Source organism: Ictalurus furcatus, chromosome 20 (genome assembly GCF_023375685.1).
Source record: "Ictalurus furcatus strain D&B chromosome 20, Billie_1.0, whole genome shotgun sequence".
Classification (NCBI taxonomy): Eukaryota; Metazoa; Chordata; class Actinopteri; order Siluriformes; family Ictaluridae; genus Ictalurus; species Ictalurus furcatus.
In genome coordinates, this window is record NC_071274.1 from 6812331 (window position 1) to 6827324 (window position 14994).

The following is a 14994-nucleotide window of genomic DNA, read 5'->3' on the forward strand; positions in this document are numbered from 1 at the left end:
AAACAGGGGACAAAGTAAATTGAACAAGGTTAGATAAAGACAGCTGAGCAAGGAACCATGATCGAGCAGGCTGAACTGTCACCAGAGGAACCTAACTGCCGATTCTAATGATGCCATCAGAGGAAGAGGATCAGATGTGCACGGATGCCCAAACTCCTGCAAATGCTGACTGAGACTGGACCCTGCTCATCTGGAGAAGGTCATAGGGTGCCATCTCCCAACTACCAGCCAATACATTGGCATGATTCCAGTGCCAACCTCCTGACTTGTTGACCAATGCTGTCCAACTGGCAGAGGTTCGCATGTCCATGTGTAGGACACAGAGACATGGTGCACCCTCCTGCCCACCTACAAAACTCATCCCCATGCCGCATTGCCTGCAGCTCCCTGGAAATTCCTCGGGCCACACACCCACTGTGTTTGCTGATCTAAACCTCTCCCCACCCTGACTAACCTTTAATGTCTTCTACAAAGAGTGCAATGGAGGGCCAGAAATCTGAAATGGGGCCCTCTCAGGTCTGTTGGGTACTTCCAACTAAGTATTCACAGATGTATGTGAGTCACTCCATGAACACCTTCCCTACTCCAGAGTTGACATAGCAAGTACCAGTTAGTATTAAAGGAGGTATATATCAACATTAAAAAAAAAAAAAAAAAAAACATTAGTTTAGTTAATGGCCCTTTGAAAGAATTGAGATGGATGAGCCAGAATGAGGATATTGCTTCATATTATTGCAGTGTGCTGATGCAATATCCAGAAGCAGTGCCTCTGAAAATGGTCTCTGCAAATAGCTTAGCAGAGGCACTTTTTTTGTTTTGATTAATCTCCCAAGCTGGGATCCCAAAAGAGATCCTAACTGAGCAGGGCACATCATTCCTGTCATGAATTATTGGGAAGTAAAGCAAATTATTGAGAATTAAAGTGATCTGCACCAGCATTTACCATCTGCAAATGTACAGGTTAGTGGAGTGCTTTAATAAAATGCTTTAAAAATTATTTATAAGTTTGTGCATGAGCATAGCTCATGAAACTGGGATAAATGCTTGGAAGTCCTATTATTTCCAGTCCAGGAGGTTCCCCAGGCCTTCACTGGGTTTTCCCCATTTCAACTATTATACAGGCGGAATTCCCAGGGTGTGTTGGATGTGATTAAAGAAAACTGGTAGGATGGTCTAATGCCCAATAGAAATGAAGCTCAGTATATACTGGACCTGTGAGCAAGCTCCACATATGGGGTCACTTATTGCAGGACAATTTGCTCCTGAATCAGGAAAGGCAGCAACAACTCTATAATACGCAATGAGACTATTTTTACCATGAGATAAACATAAAATGTCATGGCCCCACAGTGCATATTCTGCTGAATATTAGATAACATTATAATCCATAGTAGCAATAGGGAACGGCATATGCAACACATGATTATTTAAGAACCCAGTGATTTGTGCAGTTGGACGGATGGAGGTATGGTATCTGGTTTTCTGCTTGGGTAATGGGCAGGTGTGTCCCCAAGCCTTTTTTTTGTTGATGATTCCATATTTTTTCCTCAACGTTGGGATCTGGGAAAAAATATGTCATTAATTAAAATTATTTCATTTTACTTATTTGAGGTATGCAAAGCCAGAATGTTCAGCTATTAAGCAGAATTGTTTTGTGTCATATCTGTGATTTGTTTATTTGCTACAAAGTTAAAAAAAAAAAAAAAAAAAAAGTAGGGTAAACATCTTCTAAGTGTGGTATTCCACACTTAGTCAGGGGTTGTAATAAGTTGTAATTATTACTATAATATATAATAATGTGATTTTTGCCAGAGCCATATCACCCTGCAGCGTTAGCATGGTCTCCCACTGAAGCTAAGCAAGGTTGAGCCTGGCCAGTACCTGGATGGGAGACATCCTGGGGAAAAACTAAGTTCCCCAGTATAGTAACGGGGACGCTATACTGTAACAACAGAGCAGTCTTTCAGATGAAACATTAAACTGAGGTCCCAGGACACTTCTTGAAAAGTGTAGGGGTATTTCCTGGTGAAATTGGCCCTTAACTATCATGGCCCCCTAATAATCTTCATCCCTGAATTGGCTACATTACTCTCATCTCCACCAATAGCTGGTGATATCATCCAGGTGGATGATACACACTGGTGGTGCTTGAGGAGATACAATGTAAATGTGCCTAGAAAAGTGCTATATATTATTATTATTATTATTATTAAGACTGCTGCACTAGCAGCCTGAGACCCAAGACCAAAAAGGAGCTGAGACAGTTCCTGGGGCTGGCAATATGTTTTTGCAGCTTTGTGGTTAATTATTTGGACCTCACCAGCCTGCAAGACTGCACTAACTAAACCAGATCCATTCGAGCGGTCGGAGCAGTGCCAGTGGGCCTTTGTGAGGGTTAAAGTCACTCTCTTTGAGGGCCCTCTTCTTCAGTCAACTAACGTTTCTCTCCCTTTTGTATGGCAGACCGATGCATTGGACAGAGAGCTAGGGGCTGTACATCAGCTAGAAGCTCTGAGTGTGGGAATCTAAGTTCACTGTGGAGAAGGAGTGTCTGGTCATCAAATAGGTGGTGCTTACTGTCCGATGCTACTTATTATGGCACCTATTCACTCTCTGTTCAGACCACACACCCCTGCAGTGGCTCCACTGCATGAATGACAATGTATGGATCCCTTGTCGGTATCCAGCATTACAGCCATTTAAGTTCACTGTGGTCACAGATGGTAGTGGCTGACGTTCTCTCCTGTCAGGGAGGAGTCAGTTGTAGGCTGGACGGCAGTGAAGTGTGGCAGGTGTGAGTGTGGTTTAGCAGGAGTCTGCAGCGGGAGTATAGGGAAATGGGCAATTAATGTAGCACACCTGTTGCTTATGTTTGTCGGCTTATATTAACAAGCTGTTTTGCGCGCTCTCTCTCTCTCTCTCTCTCTCTCTCTCTCTCTTTCACTCTCTCTCTCAGTAAGTTGGGCTGGTGTGTGTGTGTGTGTGTGTATGTGTGTGTCAGATCATGAGCTGAACGGAGCAGAGCCACGGAAAAGCAGCCAAGTTTCATGTCTATATCTGCATAAATATGACCTAAAACATATTCAGATTTTCACACATGTCCTAAAAGTAGACAAAGTGAACCTTACTAAACAAATATTATACTCAGAAAAAGGCCCTCAGAAAAAGAGTTGTTGATGCTCATCAGGGTGGAAAAGGTTACAAAACCATCAACAAACAAAGATCACTCCAAGAGCAAGACATAGTCAGCAAGGTCATAAAGGAAACCAGTGTAACTTCTAAGCAACTAAAGGCCTCTCTCACATATAATGTTAGAGCTATTCATTCTAATGATTATGTTCATGAGTCCACCATCAGGAGAACACTGAACAATAATGCTGTGCATGGCAAGGTTTCAAGGAGAAAACACTGCTCTTCAAAAAGAACATTTCTGCTCATCTGTAGTTTGATAAAGGTCACATGGACAAACCAGAAGGCTAATGGACTCCTAATAAAATATGTTTTGTGGATGAATGAGGCCAAAATATAATTTTTGGTTTAAATGAGATTTTAAACCAAAATTTTGTTTAGAAAAAGGAAAACACTGAGTTCCAGCATAAGCATCTTAGCCCATCTGTGAAACATGGTGGTGGTAGTATCAAGGTTTGAGCCTGTTTTGCTGCATCTGGACCTGGACGGCTTGCCATCATTGATAGAACAATGAATTTTGAATTATAGCATCGAAATCTAAAGGAAAATGCCAGGATATCTGTTCATGAAATGAATCTCAAGTGAAAGTGGGTCATGGAATGACCAAGTCAATGTCCTGACCTTAATTCAATATAAATGTTGTGGAAGGACCTGAAGCAAGCAGATCATAAGATAAGATGTACCTTTACTGGTCCCCCATAGGGGAAATTCAAGTTGACACAGCAACAGAAGTAGGAGGAGTAACATCAAAGAAAAGAAAAAAAATACATAAATACCTATACAATAGAAATAATAGAAATAATAAAAACAATAGAAAATAATAGAAATTAAATTCTTCCAAGCCGATGTGCAGGACTGATCAACAGTCACTGGAAACGTTTTGTTGCAGTTATTGCTGCACAAGGGGGTCACACCAGTAAATGTTTTGCCATCCACAGATATGTAATATTGGATCATTTTCCAAATATAATATTTTTGTTTCATTTGTTTAATTGGATACTCTTTGTCTACTTTTAGGACTGATGATGTTTTAGATCATATTTATGTAGAAATGTAGAAGGTTCACAAACTTTCAAACACCACTGTATACTGCCAATATAGAAAGCATGCTTACATCTGCCATTACTATATGCTTTGGTGCAGCCCCCTCCAGGGAAAAGATGAAGCTGTAATGCACTATCAAGACTGCTGAGAAAATTATCAGCTGCAGACCGTCATCACTTAAAGACCTATACATTGCTAGGACAAAGAGGCGAGCAGAAAAAATCATCACTCCCACTAGGGATGTCACGATACCAAAAATCTAGTAGTCAGTACCAATACCACCAAAATACACGATACTCGATACCAAAGTCGATACCACGGTGTGGTATAAAAATAAAATAAAAAAATTAAATTAAAAACTCTCCTGGAGGACATTCTCCTCTGGCTGATACCTCTGGCAAAGAGAGAGAGAGGAATATTTTAGTTATCAAACACTGTCTGACAATGGGTGGAGGCTACAGGTGAGGTGTACTCCTAATCACGCGCACGTGCGCGCACACACACACACACACACACCCCTTATACTCTGAATGCAAGCATTAGTTTACATTCACTGATATGGTGGCAGGCCAAAAAGATTTATTAAAAGCATGAACATTTGAATAATTATTTGTGACATTAGGCCACATGTTGCTGACAGGACACGGACTGAATGGCGATGCATGGTGGTCCATTAGGAGGTAGTTTATAACATTGCAATGCGTTAGCATCGTTAACAAATAACTGCCTATCGCAAACATTACATGGAGCATAACGTTAGCTGGTTTCATGGCCACAATGACAGCTGCCTCAAACAAACATAATATAGGGTCCGTCTTTCAGGTGCTTCGCCAAATTCCAGGTGATTTCTTGCTTTGTTTGAAATGAACGATAGCATCGGTTGCACACCGGCTTCATAGCATCAACTATATGTTCGTTGTCATCCGCCTCGAATGCGAAGTATTTCCATGTTCCATACCACATTTCCTCTCAACGAGTCGGGGCGGAGCTAAACTTCTGTAGTTTTTCCCTTGTACTTGTAGTTATTGTTGTTGTTCTTCACCACTTGTGGACCGACTAAAACGCATGTGCGTATTTGCTGCCCCCATTAGGTCCAGAAGAATTGCAACCTCGGTACCTTCATTAGAACCTGTACCAATGCTACTGCAGAAAAACAAGTACCATCACGTTTTAAGAATGTTGGTACCAACTTGGTACCAAAGTATCGATTCTCGTGGCATCCCTACCTCCCACTCTGCTAATTACCTATTCTAAAAATTACCATCAGGAAAGAGCTTCCGCTCCCTGATAACAAAAACTGCATGTCATCTGAACAACTTCTTTCACAAATTTATGTTATTAACCAGGCTGTCTAGTAAGCATTTGTTAATCACTACAATGCTGGCCTGCCAGTAACAAGTAATCTTGCACTAAATGTTATAATGAATAATTGTATTCCTGGTTCTTGCACTAAATACTTGCATTATTTATTTTATTTTTGTAATATCTTACAAGTTAAATATTATTATTATATTAAATATTATTCATAAATTGTACTGTTTATTACTATTTATTAAATATATTATTTATTAATTTGTCATTACTATATATCATTGCTATTATTTATTATATATCCCAGTTGTTCCACTCCATATAATGCACATTGAACTGCATTCAGCTGCTATTTCTTCCTCCATTGAAATGTAAATTACAACTGAGCATATCATTTCCACTTAATGTATAATATTTGCATGATGGTAATTGTGTTGTGTTGTCTGAGATGTGTGTTTTTAATGTATCATGTTGTGACCAAACAACAAGAAAAACTTTTTTTTTCAGTTCTGTTCATGTTGATATACTGATAACATTCTCATAGGAGCCAGCACCTTCTCCCAATTGGCCACTAACACAGTTTGACCATGCTGCAGTTGACACAATGCACATCCATGCCCATTTGCACAGAGGTTACACAGATTTTTTTCCCCTGCCAATATGCAGTTAGACAATTATAAAAATAACAAAGTATGTCAGAGTCTTTGCTGATTGAGGTGATTATACTTTCTTGAATTTAGAGCAATGGAGGACTTTACAGCAACAACAAAATGAAGAATTAATTTTGTTTATTGGAAGTTAAAGAAATAGAATGTTACTAATTCCTTAGATTTATATAGCACTTTTTTAGGCACTCAAAGTGCTTTACATTCTATAGGGGGAAATCTCCTCAACCACCACCAGTGTGTAGCATCCACCTGGATGATGCAACGGCAGCCATAGTACGCCAGAACGCCCATTAATTTTACATTACTTTCTATGATTATAGCTATCTATCTATCTCTCTATCTATCTATCTATCTATCTATCTATCTATCTTTGTTTAATAGTTTTGTTTTGTTTTTATTTAGAAACCTACATAAGGTATTGAGCATCACATGGGATTTTCAGGCAAAATGCAAGTAATTTTTTCATCATACAAATGTTAACTAAAATCAGGCCTTAAAACAATATGACAAGAAGCCACTTTTCAGTATACCTTATCATGTGAGTTAAGGTAAAGCTTAGATTTTACAATCTGTATAAAACACATTATTTGGAAATAAAAATAAGTTATTAAAAATACATTTTAGAAATTGCATGCATAATTAGGGGTTTAATTTACAGTTCTCTCTGAAACTATTGGAATGGCAAGGCCAATTGTTTTCATAGACCGACATTTCAGCTTTCATTTCCTGATATTTACATCTAGATTTGTTAAACAACTCAGAACATGACACCTCTTGTATGAATCTTGTATGATTTTTTTCAAGTTATCAAAAATATTGGACCATGTGACTGATAGCTGTTTCTTGCTGCCCGGGTGTGCCCTGTTAAATTGATTGTTTAAACAATTAATAGCTCTGAATGTCTACTCTTGGTTTGAGCCATGGGTTTTACCTATGAAGACTTCATTTGTTATTAAAAATAAACCATAAAATAAACCAAGAGACTCTGTTAAGACTCTGTTCCTGTACTTTTGCTCACCTAGAAATTGGGTGTTCTTCCACCAAAGGTGCCATGTTATACATTTTTAAACACATCTATATGTAAATAACAGTAAATGGGAGCTAAGAATTTTTATCTATTCTCTAAAATTCATCTTCTGATCTCAAACCAAAATTTTTCAGCATATTACAAAAACAAAATAATAAGCCTTGTAGTTAAAATACTTTTAACCAAAATGCATTATTGTACATTAGACATTTTTTGTACTTATCTTCTTCTTTTCATATACATTTCATCGCTAAATTAACCTTACCTGACAGTGTAAAAAAAAAAAACAATAGGGAGGTTTATTCGTGTCATGTTTACCGTGTGCATGGCTTGTGAAAATGTAAAAGCAAAATGTAAAAATGTAATGCATTTTACAAGCAACTGCAAACTCAACAAGGATGGAACAAGGATGGGTGAAATATGAAAAATGTCGTGTTATGTAATTGTCAGAAAAGTCAGCAAGGTGAACTGTTGAATTGTTCTTTTTTGTAGGGTTAATTGCAGATTTTAATATACACAAGATTAATGTAATTTATTTAATATTATTACTGTTTAATGTTTATCCTTTTTAGCTTTTATTTATTAGTGCTTATTACTTTGTTGTGCACAGGCTTAACAATGACTGCTTAATAATAACAAAATTAAATGAAACAAAAGAAATACAATAAATGTACTGAAAACAATATCCTATTTAAGAAGCTCAAATTTTTATTCAGAAATATTCAGTAGTAACAACAGGTGTTCTAGTGGAATAATAGAATTTTACAGCTGAAACAATAGTTCCACCTACAGGCACATGGCTGCAAATAACTCTATTTTACATTTCTATATTTAATTGTTGGCTGTTTGGAAAATATTCCAATTTACCAAGTACCATGATTTCTTTTAAATATGTTACAGAATATAATGAAATATAATACATAAATAGAATATAAACTATAGAATATAGAATATAGAATATAAACACAAGACAAAAAGTAAATCAAGTAACTGACATTTCGGACACAATATGGCCAAATTTGCAGTTCGTCTGACTGATCAACTTTATCACATGATTACAAATTTCTCTTCGGATGGGAATGGTCTCTTTCAGGATCTCTTCCATGATAATAAGTATAAAAATATAAGTCATATGTTAAGGCCATCACTGTCATCAGATCTCAACTCAACTGGACACCTACAAGAGATTTTGGAGTAATATGCTAGACAGTGCTTGCTACCACCATCATCAAAAGAAAACTAAGCAAATATATTTCGGAAGAATGGAGTTTACAGTATCTCTCCAGTACAGTTCTAGAGACTTGTAAAATCTATACCAAGGTATACTGAAGACGCTCTCTGCACTTTACTGAGACACTTTATGTTGGCTTTCGCTTTAATTTTTCAGTCATCTGTATATAAATGTACACCACAGTCAGATTTGAAAGCAAGACAATTGTTATAAGTGCTGCCTTTGCTTGATAAGTCAGACTTGCTTATGATGCAGTCATTAGCATCCTTTTCAGCTGTCTCCACTTGTCTTGCATGGCTTCTTTAAATTTGTCTGTCATGAGGAAGTAAAAAATGGGGTTGATGGCACTATTAGCAAATGCAATTGGTCGTGTCACTATGTAAACTGCATTGATGTAGTCCTTGATACACAGTGACAAATTTAATTCAGGAAGTCGAGATGCAATACGCACATTCCTCATTATATGGATGGGTGTGTAGAGCACCAGAAACATGATTGCCGCAGCCCTCAAGAGTCTTACTGGCCTTTGAAAGGATGTCCCAAGCACCTCCTCTCTTTTCATGAGTACAGAAACCATCCTTTGTGATGATAGAAACAAAGCCAGCAGTGGCAGCACATATCCAGTTATGGTGAGCACTATGCTGTAAATCAGAGTAACATTGGCCACTCCCAGTCTTGAAAAGTCACGACACACTGTCCAGCCATTGTCCTCCAAGTCCTGAATAATGAAGACGATGAGAGGAGCAATTTGAGCATTTACCCAGATCCAGTTCAGTATGGTGATGCACAACGAGGCCTTGAGTGTCAACAGGATGTGTTCTCGCTGTGGATGACACAGCAGCAAGAACCGGTCCACACTTACCCACATCATGAAAAGGATGCTGGAGTACATGTTCACATGGAGAATGTAGCGATTAACCACGCATAGTGAAGTATTGAATTTCGTCTGGTTGTAAGCGTAGTTATAGGACAGCTCAGGTAAAGTGCACAGGAAGATGAGGTCAGACACAGACAGGTTAAACAGGTACACATTTGTGGACTTCCAAGCAGGGAGGCAAAAGATATAGCCTAGGATCACCACTAGGTTTCCGATGAAGCCAAATGTAAATTCCATAGCATACAGAGGCGACAGGTAATATCTCTCTAATAGTGGAGTGATGACACTGGAACAGTTGTCCTGCAGCCATAAAGATTATTTTACATATAATTACTATATAGTAATTGTAATTACTATAAATGACTCTTTTTTCATGCCAGTGCAAGTGTAATTTGATGGTTAACGCTGGTGTTGTTTTCTCTTGTTGTTATTGTTGTTGTTTTGTTTTGTTTTTGTTCTGTTTTTTGATTGCACAATCCAATATTTTCTTTTTTTGAGCTCTGTTGCTGAGCTCTGTTCGTGGTCATAAATTGATGAGCTGTACTAATGTGTGTAGAATGGTGCAAAAGGGTTTCTTACATTCAGAATCCACCTACTCAATTGATTTTCAAATCTGTTTTGCTCCAAAAATTGAACAGGGATAAAACAATATTTCCCTGTTAAAGTGCAACCTTAAAGGAGTCATATGAGACTATTTTAAAAGTTCATTATTTGAACTTTTGAGCCCAAGTCAGATTCTGAAAATGTGGATGATCAAGCATATTGATGATCAAGTAATCGGAACTAATTTTGCAAGCATGACTTGAGCAGAGTGTTTTGCAGTGGTAAGTTTTTATTTTGTAACTCTCTTACCTTTCAGGTACGATATGATAATGGCTTAATTTGTCTTCTTCACTGTAAGAACTTTATGTCTTGAAGTGACAACAAAAAATACAGTTTAAAAAAATGTCAAATTATGTTGCCATTATGCTTTTCAAATTGCGACGTTCATACATAGTAATATCTGGACTTCGATCAAGGCGTTTTAGGCAGGTCTTGGTCAGTGTTCTCTTTTAGATAGAATAAATCCCTTTGTGGGAGACTATGAGCCTTGTAGCTTTGCAGATCATATACATACAGAGATAGATACATTACACACTAAAGGAAAAGGAAAGCATTAAAAAGCATCATATGACCCCTTTAAAACTGGTTTTGTGGATGTTCATAATTTAACTGCATTTCGATATAAATAGGCTAGTTCATCCAAATACTAACTAAATACAACATCTTTATTTATTATAACTGCAAAATAAATAAATAAATAAATAACTAGTTGTGGCTATTAAATGCAGTTAATGTAATGGTTTTTATGATGTCACACACTAGGTTTTATTTTAACCAGCATTTAAATCCATTTAAATCACACCAGCTGGTACACACCATAAAATCACATGCACATCTGTCCTACTTTGTATATACACACCCATAAGTGATGTATAAGCTTCACAGTCAGTAGTGTCACATCTGCTTCAACATTCAATCTCATCCTTCCTTAAATGCTTTGTTTTAATTAGGTCTGGTCTGAAATGATGATCTCAAAATCAAAATAATTAGAATTCCCTTTTATCTTTCAACTCTTAAAATGTGTTTGCTTGTAATATGATCAGATCTATTTAGTAAATAGAGCTGTCAATAATAGATAATAATAAATAAATAGATAAATAACAGATAATAATAAATAATTAATAAGTAGATAGCAGTGACCCACCAGTCATCCATTCTATTGATAAAAATACACAGTGAGTACATGGAGTTTATTTAGAAATTGTTTTAATTGTGAGTCTAAAATGCACTATTTATTTATTGTAATTTTTATGGTTATTTTTTTACTAAAATCAGAATGAACTCTGTGAAATATAAATCACACGATTAAAAAAACATCACTGTGCTCCATGGCACACATACTGATCACAAGAGGAGGAAACCAGGAGCTAACTTGATTAGACATCTCTTAGTAATTTATTCACTAAAACCCAGCCCCTTTTTTATATCTGCACCATGATTACACCTGCACCAACACTCATAAAGATATATATATATATATATATATATATATATATATATATACAAACTTGTTTGTGTGTGTGTGCCATGGCCATGAAAATAGAGCCCAAATTCTCTGTGGTATGAGGTTGTACACTGAAATTAGTTCTGAAAGAGTTAATTTCACACTGGGGATTGCTCATCCCAAAACTGAGACTTATTTACAGCATGCAAAATTTCTTTGCATAAAACCTGTTAGGTTTATTTATATAGAACGGGTTTAAAAGATAAAGTAAATACATGAAAACAACAAAATTAATATGCCCTTTAATTGTTCCTCATTTTATGTTACAGACTGTACAGGGTACAGACTGTAAATATCTGAATACTTGTAAATATTAAATATGAAAATACAAAAAAGATCATATAATCCATATTACGCATAATTACTTGTACGACTGAACAAACAGATTTGGTTATGCTTCATTTGCAAATATACACATAAAACATAATTTGCCTATATATTATTTTAAATATAAAAAAAATTATGATAATAACCTTTAGTAATAATGGACCTCATTAATATATATTTATACAAATGATCTATTACACATTAACTTTTTTTAAAGTATACATATTTGAAGCATTCTTACCATTGTACTGGTTAGTTTATTTGGGAGCGTAGTCAGCTTTTCACAGTTCCTCATTCCAAAAAATCTCTGCACCAGCCAATTTATAGTATTTTCATCATTGTTACATAGACCTCTTAGACACGTGATATGGATACATTTGCAAGAGATTTATTAATACAAATATCAGGGTTAAAATATTTCAGGCCAAACACATGTAAAGCTTAGGGTATTTCCAATCCAAAACACATTCTAAAAGTGAGGTCAAAAATCTAATCCCAAGCACATTTTACTGAGTGAGTGTTGCAAGCCTATGACAGATGTAGGTTGGTAGATTATGTAACTGCTTTAACTTTGCTTTGGTCCACGTCAATGCTATTTTCATCCAGGATGTACCCCAGGAACTTACCTAACCTTTTGTGAATTTTTTTCAAATCTCACTTTTGTACAGTTTAACATACAAGTTATATTCAAGGAGTCAGTTACAACTGTTTGTAACTGTTGAACATGTTTGGTTTCAGATTTTGAGTAGATTAGGATGTCATCTGTGTAACTGATGACAGTGATTCTGGAACGCTCAGAGGATTTTGTTCATGAATGCCTAGAAATCTGAAGGGGCATTCACAAACCCATACAGCATTACCAAGTATTTGTAGTAGCCCATGTTCGTGATGCATGACTGATGTGAATGAGGTTATATGCACTTTACAAGGCAGATTTAATATATATATATATATATATATATATATATATATATATATATATATATATATATATATATATATATATATATATATATATTGCTCCCTTAACCTGTTTAATGTTGAAAGGAACTAGTGGAAAGGAGTAATGATACTTCACTGTAACTTTGTTCAAACCTCAACAGCACTTGCCTATCAAACAGGATGGCACTTTGCATTAAAATCCTTAACATTTTCCAGAGGAGCCATCATACACTATATGGCCAAAAGTATGTGGATACCTTCATACCCATATGTGTGCCTTCCCCAAACTATTGCTTTAAACATCGAAGCACAGAATGTCTATAATGTTTTGTAGGTATAGCATTGAGATTTCGTTTCACTGGAGCTACAAGGACTAGCTCAAACCTGTTTCAGCTTGACCGTACCCTTGTGCAAAAGCAAAGTTTATAAAATCATGGTTTGCCAAGGTTGGTGTGGATGAACTTGAATAGCCTGAGTCCTGACCTCCACTGATCATTTTTTTAGATGAACTGGCTAAATTTCAAAATCTAGTGGAAAGCCTTCCCTGAACAGTGACGGTTATTATAACAGCAAAGAGGGGACCTAATCTGGAATGGGATGTTCAACAAGCACATATAGGTGTGATTGGCCTGGTGTCCACATACTTTTTGTCATATAGTGTACTGTATTTCTCAGCCAAAGGTCCAGGTTAGTGGAAGTAGTTGCATTATTCATGTGGGTTCCTGGATGTGGAGTTAGGGGTACTCTCTGTTCCCCACTCAAGCCTGCATGATCTCTTCCATAGCTGTAGATATTTGCTGAAATTGTTGGACATGGCCTTGAGATGTGTCAGCAGAGTTATGAGTGTGCACTCAGTGCAGCTTTAGTATCATAGGGTAATTGCTACTACATGACTACTAAATGTATTTTTGTTTTTTTCAGAGCCAGATATTCATTCATTATCTCAAAAATGAATTAGGACTGTCTAATGGTAAATGGTCTGCACTGTTATGGTGCCTTTTAACCTAAGCGGTTCTACAAAGCACTTTACACATTTGATATAGGTATTCAAGTACTGAATTTGTCAGTAACTGAGGCATATGATGAGTTATAATATAGAATAAGAATATGAGGTTAAACCTTATAGCCTTTTCATTGCTTGTGCACAATGCATTATATAGGCCTATGGGAATAACAGTCTCATGTTGTTTAATCCATAACGTGAGTGGGAGTGTGCCTGTTTGACTGCTGCTACCGTCTCCTGAGAAGGTGTACGCATTACTTCTCTCAGGGGCTCAAATTCAATGTGCTGCATGCTGACAACTACTGTAGTTAGCTAGGTACATGTGGCTGTGAAATAAATCAGTAGCGCAAAAAAGAATGCAATCTGGTTATGAATAGAAATGTGTTTAATTAAATTGGTAAAAGTAAATGAATATTTAAGCTTATATTACCACATATCTCCGTGGAGAATTCTGTTAATGAAATGTTCTGTGTTTCAGTGAGCAGTGGTGAAGATAAAGTGGGGAGAACACTGTCCTGAGAGAGAGAGAGCGAGAGAGAGAGAGAGAGAGAGAGAGAGAGAGAGAGAGAGAGAGTTGGGAGCGAAGCAAGGTGTGTGTGTGTGTGTGTGTGTGTGTGTGTGTGTGTGTGTGTGTGTGTGCATGCAGGGCCGTTTCTAGGCATAGGCGAACTAGGAGGTCGCCTAGGGTGCCACTAGCTTGGGGGCGCCAATAATTTTCCTCAGATTTTGCAGTTGGAGTGGATTGTCACTGCATAACAGAACATCAGTAAAAGAAGATGGCAGTGTTGTAATTTTGTATCTTCGGTGAACAAAGTGTTGTATTTTATCCTCAGTGAACAGAGGTAAGACCAATCAGCAGGGTTTACAGGAAAATATGTGGAAATACTCTTGTCTTATTGGCAGACAGTTAGTGTAAGGGGAAAATGGATATACCCTGATTTTTTTTTTATACCAGTAAAGGGGTTGAAACTGAAACACTAACATCACTAACAACATGCTGAGCAGGAAAACTAGGTGTGTAAATGTCTATATGAGTTCCAGTTTACGTGAACATGATATGAGCGGAGCATAAGGACAGCTAACGTACTTTGCATGGCACTGTATCAATGAAACCCATACAATGATAGCTTAGTTATGCCTCCCCTCGGCTAGTATAGTCTCATGTTTGTTTAATATTTTATCAGTCTGGTAGTCCTGAAAACCTGAGGCAAGTTTTATGATAAATCAAACTTTTTGTCCGATCATGTCATACATTGGCAGCTAAGTTA

General features: G+C 36.9%; 1 protein-coding gene across 1 annotated transcript; it reads right to left on the reverse strand.

Moving 5' to 3' along the window:
* Positions 1-8277: 8277 nt before the first annotated feature.
* LOC128624566 (succinate receptor 1-like) lies at positions 8278-12662 on the reverse strand. The gene is made up of 2 exons (XM_053652313.1): positions 12642-12662; positions 8278-9647 (listed from the first exon to the last, which is right to left on the reverse strand). Exons 1-2 carry the CDS (start codon positions 12660-12662, stop codon positions 8715-8717), a joined length of 954 nt encoding a protein of 317 aa, XP_053508288.1. The 3' UTR covers positions 8278-8714.
* Between the last annotated feature and the right edge of the window lie 2332 nt (positions 12663-14994).

Excerpts from the sequence above, each read along its gene's own strand:
- LOC128624566 (XM_053652313.1), bottom strand. The coding sequence starts at position 12,662 with ATGGGCTACTACAAATACTTG. Across the intron at positions 9,648-12,641 it reads TGGGCTACTACAAATACTTG|GACAACTGTTCCAGTGTCAT; the intron begins GTAATGCTGTAT and ends TTATGGCTGCAG.